The sequence below is a fragment of the Aedes albopictus genome, chromosome 3, assembly GCF_035046485.1.
Source record: "Aedes albopictus strain Foshan chromosome 3, AalbF5, whole genome shotgun sequence".
Classification (NCBI taxonomy): domain Eukaryota; kingdom Metazoa; phylum Arthropoda; class Insecta; order Diptera; family Culicidae; genus Aedes; species Aedes albopictus.
Genome location: NC_085138.1, coordinates 160,672,931 through 160,690,902, shown reverse-complemented (window position 1 = coordinate 160,690,902; position 17,972 = coordinate 160,672,931). Strand labels below are relative to the sequence as shown.

General features: G+C 45.8%; 1 protein-coding gene across 1 annotated transcript in view; it reads left to right on the top strand.

Annotated features, from left to right (window-relative positions):
* LOC109422687 (mucin-2) overlaps positions 1-17,671 on the top strand; it is a 322,828-nt gene extending 305,157 nt beyond the window's left edge. Inside the window, exons 5-9 of the mRNA XM_062856767.1 lie at positions 3,764-6,553; positions 15,296-15,789; positions 16,559-16,689; positions 16,752-16,922; positions 16,990-17,671. Coding sequence (XP_062712751.1) covers positions 3,764-6,553; positions 15,296-15,789; positions 16,559-16,689; positions 16,752-16,922; positions 16,990-17,301 — 3,898 coding nt within the window. The 3' untranslated portion in view covers positions 17,302-17,671. The remainder of the gene's footprint in view (positions 1-3,763; positions 6,554-15,295; positions 15,790-16,558; positions 16,690-16,751; positions 16,923-16,989) is intronic.
* The last annotated feature ends 301 nt before the right edge of the window (positions 17,672-17,972 follow it).

Below are 17,972 nucleotides of genomic sequence, written 5' to 3'. Positions count from 1 at the left end.
ATGCGGTGTTAGTGCGATGGGGTGACTACAAGACTGATTGCCACAGCAACTATTGTGCAGCTTTGCAGTGGTTCAAGTTTAGCAGTGTAATCTGCCCTGTCGTCTGATATGTCGTCCTCCATGCGTGCCTGGACATTTAGGCCCGCCCGACACGTGGCCCTTGTTCGCCGTGCAAATCAGGCATTTTGGTGCCGTGGCCTTGTACTCCGCACTTCTTGCAGAGTTTGCTCCTGTCGTGATCTTCACACGCCCACGACTTGTGTCCTTGCTCGAAGCACTTGAAGGACGTCTCTGGCGGCTCGTAATTGCTGAGCGGGAACACTGACCAGCCAACTCTGATCTTGCCGACTGCAACCGCCTTGTTCACCACTCCTACGGGGAGCTTGATCATGGCGATCTGCGTGCCGGCTGGGCCTTTGCGCAGGTAGACTGATTCACTTGGTGCATCTTCATCGCACAGCTGTTTGAGGGCGGCTGCGAGCTGCTCATTGTCGTGATCTCGTCCAGGTTTTTACACTGGAGAGACGCCTCCGTTATCAGCCCTGGCTCTCGCCTGCATCTTCTCTCCCATTACTTCTCGGGCTAGTGCCTTGTAGGAGGTACTCTTCTTGGCTGCCTTCTTCTGCAGCACTAGCATCATCTCTCCAGTCCAGGTGCTCCGGATGCTTTTTACATCCACTCTCAGCGATGAGAGACGATTTTCGTCTCGCATGGCCCTCAACATCTCGGCGTACGTATCCGCCTCGGTTTTGAAGACCAGCGCGTCGCTCCTTCCGCACTTGCAGGCTGGCTTCAGTTTTCTCAACGGCTTCTTTGTCCCAACCGTGATCCAGGGGTTCTCCTTCCCTTGGCTCGGTTGGCTCCTCGTTTTCAAGGGGTTAGCCTCCAGGGGCTTTGTTTCGCTGCCCCTTACGTTTTTTGCAACCGTCTTGGAGATTTTGTTGTTCGCGCTGGCCGTCCGCTTTCTCTTATGCGGTCCGCTTACAACTGCCGGGCGTTTCTTGCCCCGGGGGCTGCGCATCCTCGGCAGGTTTCGGCCATGCAGCTCGAATCGTGGGTCTCTCCCCTACGGTTCCGGCGGGCTGCCTTGTTTCATACGCCATGGTCGTGCTGCCAGCAAAGAAGAAGGTGTTCGTTTGAGTGGGCCGCTCTTCCTTTCACGCGTCAACCGCGCTCCTATCGTTGGCCAGAAGATCGTATTCCTTTTTGGCCAGAGTCACCGATTTGCGGAGTTTCAGCTGACCTTGATTGAGATCCTTGCTGATGTTGCTCCGCCCGCTCGTGTAAAGGATCAGCTCGTCCAGCTGCTTGCCGACTACCAACATTTTTGGAAGCCCAATCATGTTGCGGTTTAGCGCCCGCGTGAGATCTGCGCCAGTCATCTGGGCCTCCTCAATCGACGCTACACCGTCTCGTGCTCCTCCTGTTACTTGCTCGCTCGGGGCTCACATCTCGTAGTGGCGCTCACTCTAATCCGCCTCGCGTGCACCTCTTTAAGTGTAACTGGCGCGATACAGTGTTTCACATGCAGCCGACGGGTGCTAAAACAGACGCTGTTTGAACCGTACCTCCTTGGTGAACAGACGCTCGGGACGTTCTTCCTCAATCTACCTGCTAAGCATACAACTGTCAGCCGGCGTTCTTTGCCATCGACTGGTTAGTAGAGCCATGAGAAACCTGTGAGAACCAGAGCTATGTTGAGTGCACCTTACAGCCAACCGACTCAACAGTATATACTTTATTTTTGACGTATTCACTCATGGTCTGCTACCATTACGAATGTTCTGGCAATAATGTCCATGACTAGGTTATGCCATCCGCAAAGTCGATGAATTGATAGCATTTTGTGCTGCTAATCCCGGCTAGCCGTTGAGGAATACTTAAGCATGAGAGTCCTTCACCTTTTCGCAATCCACTGTGAGATCTGAACGCACTGGACTGCTCATCTAAAAACCTTAGACAGTTTTGCCCACTGCCCATCGTTGCTTTGATCAGCCTCAAGAAAGCCGTTCTCGTCTATGACTTTCCATAGCTCTGATCGGTCGATACTGTCGTATGCCACCATCAAGTCGATGAACATCTGATGCGTAAGGACTTGAAATGATGTCCGACAGCAGAAAATCGACTTTCGTCGGTTACTCAGACTGATACAAAGCGTTTCGTTTCATCGATATAGCGAAGAAACAGGTCGTCATTAGTCGTGACGGAGTTGAAATCAGCGGATATATCGGCGAGTATGCGAGGCTTTCGATTAAGTTGAGAGATCGACAGTAACAGGTACCGAGTTTCCAATCACAAATCCTTTTCCGTTGCGTGGTTCGTTGCCGTCGGATCTACATAGTTCGTAATATTGTTTTGTTTACTTTTCACTGCTTATTGGTTATAAGGCTGGCTCGCAGGGCTGACACTAACCCCCTAACTTAGATTTCTTCACTGACACTTGGACGTTTATCAGCCTCACCTAACATGGGGAGCAGACGCTGAGGCTGGCAGAAGTTTTGTCCAACAGCTTATAAAGTGAGACCATGTGGGACTTCAGGAATGCTTCAGTAAGCGTTTTTGGATTTCCAAAGACTGTCTTGATGTTCCCGAGGGCTTAAAGGGATTTCATACGTTTTGGGGGGTCTCAATCGAACTCATGGCGATTTCAGAGGCCTTCAGGTGGTTTCAGGAAAATATCTCAGAAGTTTTTGCAGATTCCAGAGAATTCAAGGGTAAATATGGGAGGTTAATAGAAGCTTCCACAGTTCTCAGAGGGGGAATTCAGAGTCGAAGGAGTTTCCATGGCTTCAAGGCGGTTCCAGGTGTTTTTCAGGAGAGTTCCAGTAGGGTTTCAATTTCAAAGCGTTTCATTTTGATTTCTAAAGGGTTTACAGGCGTGTGGGACAGTTGGTTTAAAAGGTGTTATGGAGGGATTCAAGGCAATGCATTGGAATTCAGGAGGTTTCCGGAAATTCCGAGTGGTTCAGGGAAGCTCTCAGAGGAGTTTGAATGGGTTTCAAGGGGTTTCAGGGAGGTTTAGAGGGATTTCAATACCTTTCGAGAGGGTTTCATGGGTTCCAGAGTGGTTTGAAGGTCTTTAATATGCGCTAATTTGCCCTTAAGACTACGCCGTGCTCACGCTGTATACGACTAGCGAGGTTTTTTAGTGCTAATGTACTTTTTACAACGGCGTGCGTCCTGAAGGGTTAATGGGAGTGTCAGAGGATAAGGCGTTTGAAGTTTTCGTGGTTCTTCGGAATGAATTCGAATGAATTTCACGGTATGTAAGGGCGTTTATGGAGGTTTCAGGATGGTTGCGAAGTGGTTCTTTCAGAAGATCTTCAGGTGGTTTCAGAGGAGTATATGTGAAGTTTCAAGGCGTTTCAAGGGATTTTGGAAGTTGCATTAGGTTCCATGGGGATTTCAGATAAATCAGCCTCGTCTAGTGGATAAAGATATAAAACGAGTTTCTGGAGGTCTCAGAGCTGTTTCACGGCAACTCAAGGCTTTTCAGGGGATTTCAGTAGTATTTCAGGAAGATTTCCTGGGGTTTCAAAGGGATTACCGAAATGGAAAAATCATGTTATTATTGAAGTATGACATAAATCCTATGATGGAAAACGGATGTGATAAATTTGCTACGAAACACAATTACATTCAATCAAAACTAAAATCGGTGCCACACTAAAAAAAACTCAGTTATAGTTAGTGTTGCTCTCATATTCAAATAAATAGTTTTACCCAACAAATGTCATTAATTTGTTGTTCTCCATTATTTCAGGACCCCTGCTCCCAATGCTCACCGACCGGCCTTCGACTCGAAGCGTGTTATCGGTCTGAACAGTGCGGCTGCTACGGCTCCCCGTGGAGGACCGATCGTAAATTCGGCAAAGCCAAAGCCCACCACCACTACGACGACAACCACTCCGAAATCATCCACCCAGTCACGGTTTATCCATCTCCCAGCCCGACCGGTGATTCCCACCATCAACATCACCCACAATGGATCGGCGAAATCGGCCGAAGTGATCTACGACTACGAGGACTACGCCGAAGACGACAAGGATACGAACGAGTTTGTGGACGACCAGCAGGAAATCAAGGACTTCAAGCCGACGCAGTCTCAAAAGGGAAATTTGCGGAAGGGAAGCGACGATCTGGATGTTGCAGTGAGCAGTACGAGTAGTGCCCCTACGAGCACCACGGCCAAGGCCAGCGAGAATGAAGATCGGGGAGGCAACAATATCAACGAGAACGAGTACTATGACGTGGTAAAGGAAAACGATAGTCAGACCAGCAATGCCGAACAGATCGAAGATCATACCGTGATTCTGACCGATAATTTCTTCCTGCCAAACTCCGGATCGGAAGAGTTGGAGGATGCTGAATACGAGGAGGAGGAAATCACTGAGGCACCTAAGAAGGAAGTTTCATCAGTCGCTCCGACACAACAGGATAAGAAGGAAGTGGATTCAGCTTATGACGAAGAGTACCTGTACGATGACGATGAACCAGCTTTTACTACAACGGTGAAACCGGAGGTCAAGCCTGTCCCATCGCCAGCAGCTCCTGCAGAAGTGGAACAGCAGAAGGAAGAAGATGTGGATACACTGCTTTTCTCGGAAGAAGACGACAAGGACGAGCCACCAGCTGCGTCCGTATCGCATGACGACGTCGAAGCAGAAACAACGCGCGTCATCCCACTGGAAACTACTTCGACGACCACAACTACGCCTGCTACAAGCACGGAGTCGTCGACGGCCGAGCCAAGCTCAACCACTGAACGAACGGTCAGCAGTTCTGTGGAAAACGAAACGTCTTCCAATGTTACGACGGAAAGTTGGGTAGTGGTGGCTTCGGTTCAAACGAGCAGAAGCGTTTCCGGTGCTCGATTCCTACCGTTCCCTCAGGTTGAACAAGACGAGAAAAAGCAGAGCTTGTCCGAGCTTGATGCCAAGAACAGCAATGAAAGTGACGATTTGGATATAACGACTGTAAGCAGTCAGGAGGTGGAGAAGACAACCATTGCTCCACAGGAAACGGTCATATCAGTTACGGACGACTCGGAAACTCCAACTACAGAGAAGACGTTGAATGCTCAGTCTACTGAAAGCATAATCGATAAACTGGACAGAGTTCAATCTGAGCTGTCGAGTGGAGTTCTGACCGGCAAATTCCCTGTTTTAAAGGAAATGGTTACTGAAGACTCGAAAGTGCCAAACTCATCTTTGCCACCGGTCAACATTCGCAAGTTCCAACCGAATAACAGAGCTTCCACCACGAAGAAGCCTCGACCTGGGTTCACGCCTGCGCAAAAACCAGCCACAGCCACCGAGAGCATAATCAAGAGCATCAACTTTGAAACGATTGCAGTTGATGATATCTCTGCTCTGCTTCCGCCGGATTTCAAACAGAAGAATGCCTACAAGCTGAAGAAGTTTGGTGGCAGTAGCACAACTCCTGAAACACTCGCAGCTGCTAAGGATGTTTTGAATGAGGAGCCATTGAAGCCTGAACTTGGAAACCGCTTCCGCCCGGCGAACATCAGTCGATCCTACAAGAGCAACGTCCCAGTTCAGGAGTTGAGTTCACTTCTGCCGAAGGACTATCGTTTGAACCGCACTGAAGAGGAAGTTAAAACAACCAACAATTTGAAGGAACTTATCAGTAAGATCAAGGTCAACGAGAAGCCCAATGGTACGCTGGACGTGCTGAAAAAGGTGCAGAAGGTTGATGTCAGCTCCTTCCTACCTCCAGGTTATAAACCTCCGGCGGAATCTGGACCCAGCACCAAGGCCCCGAAACCAGCCATCATCGACGATGATGTTAGCAAGTTACTTCCTCCAGGATATAAAAGTTTCAAGACAACCAAGAAACCAACTACCACCGCATCGTCCGTTATCGACGATGATATTAGCAAGTTTTTACCTCCTGGTTACAAAGCTCCTAAGGAAGAATCGAAAATAGTATTCAGCGATGACATCAGCAAATTCCTTCCACCGGGATACAAAGCTCCCAAATCAGAGACATCCACCAAAGCGTCAGTCTCATTCAATGAAGACGTCAGCAAGTTCCTTCCACCGGGCTACAAACCTCCCGCCGACGAAAAGGTACACGAACCAGAGGTCATCGATCCAACTAGCCTCCTCAGTAAGATCCAATTCAAAGACGTGTCGGCATTGCTTCCTACCGGATTCAACGAGTCCAAACCGCAGCCTCCGTCGCCTCCGAGCAGCACTGCCGCCGGAAACGCAGCCGGAAGCAGCTACAAGGTAGTCTTCCCCAGTCGACCGGGTACTGTCATCAAGAAACCTGGCGCAGGTCGCATCACCACCCCGAAACCCTCGCATGCCGAAGGCCCCGCCTCACCGGACATACTGATCCGCAAGGGACCACCCACTCGTGCCACGACGGAATTCACAGGATGGCCAACACCCTCGACGACGCCGCTTTCGATCGAAAAACTGCTGGAACAACAGAAACAACAGGAACTGCTGGAGAAACTTCTGGCTTCGTCGACGACGACGACAACCACTACCACGACCACCACCACTACGACCACAACGCCAAGGTGAGTGGGAAATGGGTACCATTAAAATGCGTAAATTTTTTCTATGTTTTATTTTCCGATACTAACAGCATGTGTCACCGACGGCACCGCCGCCTGGTGAAATAAGGTGTTACCTTTGTGTAAAAGTGTAAGAGTGTATTGGTGCGAGTATGAAAATTTACACACACTATCATGAATAGTGCCACCTTCATCCGGGGTGGCGCTGCTAGCAGTGACTCCCGATTTTCAGCAGTGCTGCAAGTCTTCTTGATAATGTGGTCTTCGGTTTTATGGTACTCCCGATTGAGATACGACAAATATACAATCTGAACATATCTTGATAAGTTGCGATACCATGCTTATAAGCGGATTGGCTGCTTGTGAGCACTTGGAAGATATTCTTAGGTTGATACAGCAAGAAAGGTGGTTCATTATCGTCCTCTGCTATACACTGACGTTTCCTTCACGACATTGATCCCTAGTGTCTACCTTCTCCGCACCATTCAGACGCTCATAGAAGTGCTTCTATCTTTCAATCACCTCAATTTATTTCATTATGAGGCTTCCATTCTTATCCCTGTACATTTCGACTAACGGCACGAAGCCTTTGCGGGATGCGTCGAACTTCTGGTAGAACTTCTTTGGTTATCGAAAACGCTACAGCTGTTCCTTTTCCTCGCACTACGCATCTTGCATGCGACATGTTTTCTTTCGAAAAAGGCAGATCTGCTGTTTCTGTTTGTACCTTTCCTCATTCTGCCGGATACATGCTGCAGCATTAGCGGCTGCGCTGCATTCTCCTTCTAAATCTCACTGCATTTCTCATCGAAGTATTAGTTTTATAGATTCCGCTTCACTAAGGCACTTGGTCGAATCCTCGAAGATGTCTTAATCGCCGACTTCTTTCAGGTACATCGGATCCATCGAAGACTTGAACGTTTTTACCTGTTTTACCCTGTGTTTCACAAACAGTATAGTGATCTAGTTACTACGCAGGAAGATCTTGAGCACTCCGACTACCCGCGTGATTTCCATCTCGAGGAGGTGACGAACTTCAACTATGTACTTTTGGTCCGCCATCTCGGCTTCCGTAGCAGCGATGAGGAAATCATCAACACAAACCATTAGAAACGGTTGGTTTTATCCCGATCCGTTGAGGAACAAGCACAAATCCCGTAAATCCTGAAGAATATTATACGGCCTCAATTGGTTGGATTTTGCACTTGGGCCAGCGTTATCGCTGGAAATGCCAGTTACTCATTTTTTTAGCTGTTCCAGTTTAGCTCAGTTTTGTGTGAATCTTACTCATTTTAGAGTAACTTTTTCTTAGCGTGTAAGTTAATTATAATACTTATTATATCCCTTTCGGGACGGAGCTCAAAAAAGTGAAATCTTCATACAAATGGCTCAACTTTGGCTTTCCAGAACTCTTGGGTTTCCTACACTGAGGATACTGCAACTCTGAAAATCAAACGAATCAACTATGATTTTTTGCCACAAGAATTTCTTGCGAAAATCATAGTTACGAACTATGATTTTGGTTTCAAAGCACCAACTATTATTGTCATACTGTTACTGTATAAATTTCATAACACTCACGTATGAAAACCATACCGATAACGTATAAAATCTGAAATTATTTCGTATGACTATCATACATACTTTTATGAAATATTTTGCACAAATAAAAAAAACACAACCTGGAATCGAACCAGGAACGTCAAGGTTGGCGAGTGCGTGCTTTACTCATACGCCCATCGACGCTTCGGAAGTAGAAGTGGTTAGAAGCCAACCCGGGAGCTTCTTGACAGCTGCTGAACAACGTCAGCGTACCGAAAAAATTTGGTCCGGGTGGTACTGTCAGATTCAAAGCGGCAAGCGCTATTTTTGAAAAGGACGAAAACCGACAATAACAACCCGCACAAAAAATATTAAAACATTAAACTGAAACCTTAATTTGTTGTTTCCGCTTTTTTGTGGTAAATAAATGCAAATTAAGTGCGGCATGATGAATTTGTTTACTAGAAGCGAACATTATATCTATAAAACGGGTAAAGGCAAAATAGTCGGCTTTCATAAAATTAATAAGAAACTCATGTTTTCTTCTAGTGCGGTTATTAAGCACCAGCAAGTAATAAATTAGGTTACTTATGCTAACATTTTACAGCTACATATCTGGCGGCAAAGCCAAAATGGAAGTTAAAAATAATCATTTTTTTTTCGAGTTTGATCTTCGGTTTGGTCTAGTATGCGCAGTCACCAATTAATATGAAAGACTGTTTAAACATGTGCTTTTATTACATTCCTTAGAACAACAAAAATAAAAATCTAAATAATTTCAATTTAATGAACATTAGTTTTTGCGCTTCTGTTTAATACGTCCTTTTGATACGAAACGCTAGCCTCTTGTTGGCTTCCACTCATCACGAAACAAAAAGATGTTTTCGCATGGACAAAAATTGTTGCGTCAGTGAAGGATGGACCCGTTGTTTACGAACAGTAGCGACATCTGCGATTTGCAAGTAGGTACGCGAAACTGAGCTCATCTGTCAAGTTACGGAGGGGTTGTTAGAAGCCAATAAAAGGTTTTGTTGTTTTTTAGCAATGGTGTTTCACAACACATCTTATGATTTTCATTCGATGCTTCTTATGAGATTTTTCATACGACAAGTCTTATGGATTTCGCTTTTCAATGTATGAAAAGCATACGAGAGCTATGAAATGATGAAAAAAAAATAAAAATTACTTATTCATAAGATGCAAACTCTGAAAAGCATACGAACAGTATCCTCAGTGTAATAAAACAGTAATTATTTTTCCTCATTTGAAAGAACTACTTTTTATCTTTCGATTTCTAGCTTAGACTACCCAGATTTTCGAAAGCTCCTCTAGAAATTCCTCCAGAATTTCCCGTGATTATTTGTCCCGAATTTCATCTTAAGATTTCTCTGATTTTTTTTGAGAATTTCACCAGGAGTTTTTTTCCGAAAAATTCTCGAGGAGTTATTTTAAGGGATTTTGTCAAGAATTGTAATAATTGCTCAGAAGAATTACTTTTGGAATCTCTAGGAAGGTTGCGTGAGGAGTTCTTTTGAATACTTCTCCAGGGTATCAAAGGCCTCTTCTAGAACTTCCAAGTGTTTTTCCGAATATTATTTAAGGAATTTTCAGAGGATTAGATCAGAAATTTCCGTCCTAATTGAATATAAAAATGGAACAAAACAAAAGGACAGGTCATTATTATCGAATTGTTGCTTTGATTTCAAAACTTGTTACTGTTGTGCTATTGTTGATCAATAGTATAACAATAACAAAACTTGTACTTCAACAATACATGTTATTGGAATGAAATTGAGTGAATGTATATTGTATATCAATAGCTTGATTATAACAAAATGTGAATGTCCAACAAAATTTGTTATGGAAAAGCTATGCCTTGATAAATAAATAATAACAAAATAAGATATAAAAACAGGTTATGCGATTTCGTAGTTATTAATTTGATATTCTCCTCTGCTCGGGGAATACGGGGCAGTAGACTTCGGTGTGATGCCCCCCTTTCCTTCTAAGCAACACTCGCACACCATGGCTGCAGCTTGTGCCCTCAGCCGCTTACCTTCATGCCAGTTGCTAGCTACTTCTTGTTAATCTGTTCAACTGCTGCCCAGTCACGATGACCTATCCAACGATGCCATTGGTGCTATGAGTTCTCCTTGTGCTGATCTATAGAAACCTTCATCGATACACCACCCAGCTTCCAATAGTATAGTCCACGGCATAGTCCGCGTAAAGACCACAAGTGGCTACACCGACATTCTCGCATCGATGATTTGGCAACCCTGCTCTGAAAAACACACTTTTAGATTATTCTGAGTTGGGAGTTAGTTGGGAGCTGTTGGGGAGTGGGGTTTGATCCCAGGTCCTCGGCGTGATAGTCACGTGCTTTAACCATCACACCAGGTCCGCTCCACAACACCCATCGGATCCTCCGCGGTTAGTCCCGGTTTTGTTGACTGCTCAATTGGAGACTTGGTTGATGAATTCTCTGACTCGCTAGATGATCGATCATCCAAACATCGGAGTGCTTACAGTTAAATGCTAGCTATGTTCCGACATGTTGTATATCTAATGAATTGTCGAGCTTAGTCTGTGATGATTTTCCGAGGAATACCTATCTGAAGTTCTTCTTGCAGCGGTCGATCTGTTCCGATGTCGTTTGGCTGTTCAGGACGGCCCCATCAGAATTGTTGGAGAAATGGTCAACTAAAACGAACACCACTTCCCTTTTTGCGTCAGTTTTCCTTATCTTACCTTACCCGTCAAACTAGTGCCTGAGTGTTCTCTGCTGTACGTAGGAGCCGTCTTGACTTGGTCCAATGCTGTGCGTTTCCAATTCCGCACTCCACGAAGTCGCCCTCCACTTGCTCCACCCATCCAGATCGGTGCGAATCACATCTTCTTGTACCGGTTGGATTGCTCTCGAGAACCATTATAATCGGATTGCTATCCGACATTCTGATGCCATGACCTACCCACCTGACCTGCCTCCCGACTTTCGCGGTGTTGACGATGGTTGGTTCTCTAAGCAGCTGATGCAGCTCGTGGTTCTATCGCCTTCTCCAAGTTCCCGTCTTCCATCTGCACACCGCAGTTGATGTAACGCAACTCCTTCCAAGTCCACGTTTTGTGCTCATAGACAACTATGGTCTAATCTACAAACGTTGATTAGACCATAGTTGCTCCTTGCGATCGCACTTTGATTGGTTGCGAATCCGCATACTTCCAGAAGGTCCGGTGGCTGGTAAGATTACCTGGATGCGATGTCAATTATTCACAGGTCCGGTTGAACGTATAGGTTTGCCTGTATTTGTCGCCAAAAATATGTAAACAAACCGATCAGCTGATCGCGACGTCACGTTCGCCAGAAAATTTGTTCGCAGCTTCTGGAACGTGACGTCGCCTTCGGCAACTTCGTGCGATTTCGGTTTGCCAAAGTTGACATGACACGACTACTACTTCAAAATTATCGTATCACAAACACCACTTTGTACGATGGGCCTAAAGGGGTCATTAGACTGTTTGTCATAATGACAAATATTTGCCATGTTAGTCCGACATTCATCCGAGGTTGCCATGATTTACGTTGTGTTGGTCATTTGTTGGGTTTGTTTGGCCAAATATTTGTCATGTCTAATGGGACCTTAACCTGTGAACTTTATAACATTGACCTGGATGGGTATCGCAGTGCCACTCGATAGCTGTCCATAGGACCGGCTGGATACCTTCGTGGGTGTGAATTCTGCCTCGAGAAAAGTCTGCTTTTGTTTCTCGCATTGCTGATCTTCACTGGCCACATCTCGTTATGTGACGCAGTTCCCTCGTTGGTACAAGATGAGCTATCGAGTTCCCTGTGAACGGTGTTCGGTTCACCATTAGATGTCTCAGAGATGGCTGGCGTCTCTAGACTAGATGAGTCGTAGAGGTCCTCTGTGATGGAATTCACGTGTTGCTGAATATCTCTCTCTCTCTCTTCTTGGCGTAGCGTCCTCATTGGGACAAAGCCTGCTTCTCAGCTTAGTGTTGTATGAGCACTTCCACAGTTATTAACTGAGAGCTTCCTCTGCCAATGACCATTTTTGCATGCGTATATCGTGTGGCAGGCACGAAGATACTCTATGCCCAAGGAAATCAAGGAAATTTCCTTTACGAAAAGATCCTGGACCGACCGGGAATCGAACCCGTCACTCTCAGCATGGTCGTGCTGAATACCCGTGCGTTTACCGCCTCGGCTATATGGGCTCTTGTGTATAGCTGAATATGGAAACTTCCATCCATATGAAAACTCGCTCTCGCTGATATGGCACTTACCAGCCAAGCTCGCGGATAGTTGCTCTAATCTTAGCAGCGCTGCGGTGTGCATGTGCAACCGGTTGAAATCCTGCTGCTCAAACTCCGATATCGAAATACGATCCAAGATCTCCTGGTGAAGGTGGTCGTACTCCTGGTAGTAGCCTTACTCCTTCTGGTACACCCGCAGAAACAATGATCTCATCTTTGACGGGTCGTGGTTTGCCTTCACCAGGTTTCCGATGATGTGCCGGATCTTCCACGTGACCTGTTCACTAAGATGGATGAGCAGCTATGTCTCATGCATGACAGGTTTCTCAAATTCCGGTGTGTAGCATCTCGAATACTTCACCCACTTCAGGTACAGTTTACTTTGACGGCTGGTGGTTGGTGGACATGTCCTCTTCTCGATGTTCACGCAAGAATTCACCGACGGTGCCGATCTTCTTTGACTGGCGGAAATCCTCGTCTGGTCACTTTGTTGATCAGAGGGAACGATTTGTTAGAGTACCAAGGCATAAAAGTCAACGCGATGTCTCTTGCTGACAAAGTTCGCCACCAGTTGGGAGGTTGATCAGACGCTACAGCTGTGGGAAATGACCCTGGAGCACGGTAACCTGCCCGACTTTGACAAGAAAATGCAATTCCTGCAGAGTGAGCGCTCGATGTTGGAGAAATTCCAGAACTGCTAGCACCACATACCTACAACGAAGGCCCAGGCCATCCAATATGATGTTTATAAGCCACAAAATGCATGCTGCAACTCCAACGACCAAGCACTAACATTTTCTTACTGCGGAAGGAAAAATCTCGTTTGAGGCACTGCGGAGCCCCAAACGAACAGCGAAAGCTTGCAAATGGCTCCATCGGATCGTGTTTCCGTTGATTGTTTGATGATTCCACCTTTGATGCGTTAGAGAGCTTCCCATATAGCCGAGGCGGTAAACGCACGGGTATTCAGCATGACCATGCTGAGGGTGACGGGTTCGATTCCCGGTCGGTCCAGGATCTTTTCGTAAAGGAAATTTCCTTGACTACCTTGGGCATAGAGTAACTTCGTGCCTGCCACACGATATACACATGCAAAATGGTCATTGGCAGAGGAAGCTCTCAGTTAATAACTGTGGAAGTGCTCATAGAACACTAAGCTGAGAAGCAGGCTTTGTCCCAGTGAGGACGTTACGCCAAGAAGAAGAAGAAGAAGAAGCTTCCTTTAACCACCCCTAATTAATATGAGTTCTGCCTCTAAACGAGGATCGGTTGTAGATTATGTCGCAGTGTTCACCGACTACACTAAACGAGTCGAAGCGCTTCCCTGTAGAGAACTCCATCTGATATCGACTACGAAGCCTCCAAAAGCTTGGCACTTTATCCCTTGGTACCTGACTACCCAAGCAACACGACTTGTTGCTAATCCAGTAACAGCAACCTTAGTGCAATTTATTCACTGTCCGTATTACGGACGACAGAACACAATTGCTTCTTCTTTGAAACCCAAAAAGCGCGGATTCTGAATTCTTATGCAACATAAACGAGGAGGAATGATAAAAAAGTTGGGAAAAGATTTTGTCCAGACTCGAACCATGGACACCAGGAGTATTATCTACTCACCTTGCATACTACACCAAAAGCTCTGTGAGAGAATCGATGCTCAACACACCATAAAAGCTACTGAAGTTACTTGTTACTTTATTGCACCTTCTTTGTCACAAGTTAGAGAACTGTCAAAATGAAAAAACAGTCAAGTTTTCTGAAACGCATATGGAACCTAATCTGAACAAACAAACCAGAGTTAGATGTTTCATGCATGTTACATAACACATTTAATGTAAGCTGACTGTAATATCACTTGCGAGCAATATGTAAGCTCCGCCTCCACGAATCGATGTCAAACACGTGGTAATTTGTGATTACTATGAAACAAAGCCGCAACTTTACGAATTTCGGAGTTTAAATGCAACTCAACTGACAAGATGGAAGTTTCGTGTACTTCTAGTGCAACTCATTTAGACCAAAGCATAGAAAGCCACAATCTGCATGATGTTGCAGGTGCTGCTTGGTAGTAACCCCTGTGACTGATTTTGTACTCATCATCATTGGCGTAACTAGGTCATAGCTCTAGGGGGGGCCAAGGCCATGACGATATAGATTTTTTATACTGAAAAGATACTTTTCACCTGAATTGCGTGATTTTTTTCCGAAATGGATTATTCTGGAGGGGGCCAGGCCCCCCCTGGCCACCCCCTATTTACGCCAATGCTCAAAATACAAGCACGCGGATAGCTGCAGCTAGATCATTGGTAGTGCTTCAGCATGCCACCGGTTAAAGTCCATCTGTAGCTATCTTGTTCTTTAAACACCCAATACCGAAGGAGCGATGATCTCCTTCGGTTTGTCCTTCGGAAGGTTGCTGGTAATGTACCAGAAGGGAAGACTTTCTCACAGAGGTAGAAGAACAGTTGAGTCTCGCGCATTAAGATCTGCTCAAATTACGATGTTCGGGGACTCACAGCTGGTTGGTCCACAGGTTCACACTACCTGGTACCAATTTTGGTAGCTATCTCATATTGATTGACGGGATTCCTCGACTGGTCGCCTCGTTGGCCACAGTATCGCTGCATTCTAGGCGATTAGTTCTTGGATCGCCGGGTGATTCTTCAGGGAAAATGATTCTGTTGTTACTACTGAATTACCGTTGTTTGGCAGAAGGCTAATTGGGACCAATTTTGGTGCTATCATTTTGTTGAATGATGTATTCCCTTCCTTCGATATACTCGCCGGCGACAAGGATAGATACCGACTTTAGGCACACCGCAATTTTTTGGCTGTCTAACGTTCGATGAAACTGATTCGTACCTTTGTATTTCATCGTTTCAAAACTAATAACAATTTCCATTTATTCTCCTCATTCTTCAGACCAACGGAACCAGGCCTATGCCATTCGGAGTGTGACCTGGCCGGTACGATCCGCATCGTTGACGGAGTCAAATGGGTACCGGAGCTGCTGGATCACAACACAGCCGAATGGAAACAGCTGGCAAAGGACGTCGAGGCTCAACTGAACGAAGTCTACAGCAGCGCGCAGAATCTGAGCAAGTGGTACAAGAAGGTGCGCATCGACAGCTTCAGCAAGGGTAGCGTCCTGGTGGACTATTTCGTGGAACTGGCCGACCTGACCGAGGACGTCAACACGCTGGAGATCAAGCGGCTGTTCCACGAGGCGCTGACGCCCGCCCCGCTACCGACAACCACTGTCGAGCCTAGCACGGATCTGGACGAAGAAGACGGTGGAGATTTGCAAGTGCAGAACAAACGGACCAAGGAGAATCTACAATCGGCGGTACCTCGCGTCAAGGAGGTCTTCCTGTTGGGCAGATTCAAAGTCGATCCGGTTTCGACTGATTTCACCGGTATGTGGGATAGAGTGGGTCATCGTTTATATGGAAAAATGAAAAATTCAATGGTATCCCATCAGATCAAAGCTTTTTTAATCCCATTTCAGGACCCAAATGAGTGTTCAAAATTTGGGCACGTTCGGTTATGTCTACGTTTTGCGCATCGCGTTTGAAGTTTGTATGGGGTTTTACATGGGAAAACATACTTTTTGCATTTCTCTCATAACAAGCTCGAATTTTTCTAAAATCGTGTAACCGATAAAGTGAAAACATAGCCTAGGGTGTCCTGAAAAACTTTGTCGAAGACCGCAAAGTGATCTGATGCGTATGAAAAAAGTTATAGCGTTGGCATTGCTTGGCGAAACAATATGATTTTGTTGCTATTGTTATTCCTTTACATGTTAAAACATAAACACATGCATGCGGTTCGTTATTTATAACTTTTTTCACAAGCATCGGATCGCTTTGCGGTCTTCAACAAAGTTTTTTAGAACATCCTAGGCTATCATTTTTCTGTATCGGTTAGAAAGTTTCAGACAAACTTTTTCAACTTATGACTAAAATGCAAAAAAGTATGTTTTTCCATACAAAATCCCATACAAATTTCATTTCCAATGCGCAAAGTGTAGACGCAACCGATCGTGCTCAAATTTTGCACAGATACTCAGGACACGAAACGGAACCAAAAAAGCTTTGATCTGAGAAAACGGTTCCGATGACCCACACTAGTGGGACTTCCTTCTACGATCGACTATGATTACTAAGCATTTCCTTGTTCTTTCAGTTATCCCGAAACAGATTCTTCCACCGGTTGATCCCGAGGAGGAAGATCTACTGTTACCTCAGTGGGCAATAGCCGGAATCGTCATTGGGTTGGCTTCGCTTCTCTTCGTGATACTTTTCGGCGTCACAGTGGTAAGTCGTTGTCATAAGTGGTACGTTTCCTTGAACTGACCCCTGGTAATGCCTCGTTTCAGTTGATAAATCGTCAAAAGGCAGCCAAGAAGAAGGCACCAACGCCACTGACTGCAGATATGTTGAACGAGCTGAACAAGAACCACATGGGAGGAATCGACAACTATGGCTCGGAAGATCTGTACAATCTGGACGACGCGTGGGACGACCATGGGCACGATGTGAAACCAAAGGTTCGTTTCTCGACTTCTCAATCCCCATCCTCCACAGTTCTAAACATTACCTCTCCCCCTCTTCCAGCGCTTCTCCAACTCCATGCATGGCAGCAGTGCTTCGAACATTTACGACAGCTGGCGCTCGCAGCGCCATCCGCCGCAGCCAAACGATAGCTACTACTACGACGACTACAACCTCAAGGGTTCGCACTACCCGCCGACCGGTCACCACCATCATCACCACCACCGGTTACAGGATGCGGCCTTCATGCTGCACGAACCGCCGCCACCGGTGATGGCCATGTACCCGCCATATCACCATGCGCCGCCACCGCCAACCAGTCACTACAACACGAACTCGAGGCGGTATTACCGAGATTACGATCCTAACTTCTAGGTTCGCGCCACCGAACGCCGCCACCGCCGCCCCGTTTCCAGTCCTTCTTCATCCCAGTCATCTATACATTGTTCCATTAAAAACCAACCGAGAGTCGTCGTCGTTTAGTTATAATCTACTTTTTGTTTTTTTCCAACGAAAGGATCACCCTTCTGAATCCATTGCTGAGCTGCTACTTTTGCTCAGATACTAGTGCTATGTCGTAGCCTCATTCCATTATCCCTTGATTCTTTACTTTACTCAGATTACTTTCGAATAAGGCCCTTATAGTATAGTAGGATATTTTCTAATGTAAATAAATTATTTATTTTGTAAAAAACAGAAAACCGAAATTACGAATGAGATAAAAAAAATATAAAACAATTAATTAAAATAAGATGCTTTCACTTTTTTTTAAACTATCCGAAATTTGAAGCCAGGGGAGCGTACATAAATTACGTCACGCTTTTAGGGGGGAGGGGGGGGGGTGTTTGCAGAGAGTGACAACCCTTACAAAATATACTGAGGTCCCATACAAAAAGTGTGACATAGGGGGGAGGGGGCTGCCGGTCAAACTGCTTTTACGGATAGAAGCAAGCAGCTATACCAATCAATCCACCAGATTCTTGTAAATATATGGGAAAACTAGCTGCACCCGGCAAACTTTGTCTTGCCTACTGCGTTTTTTTGAC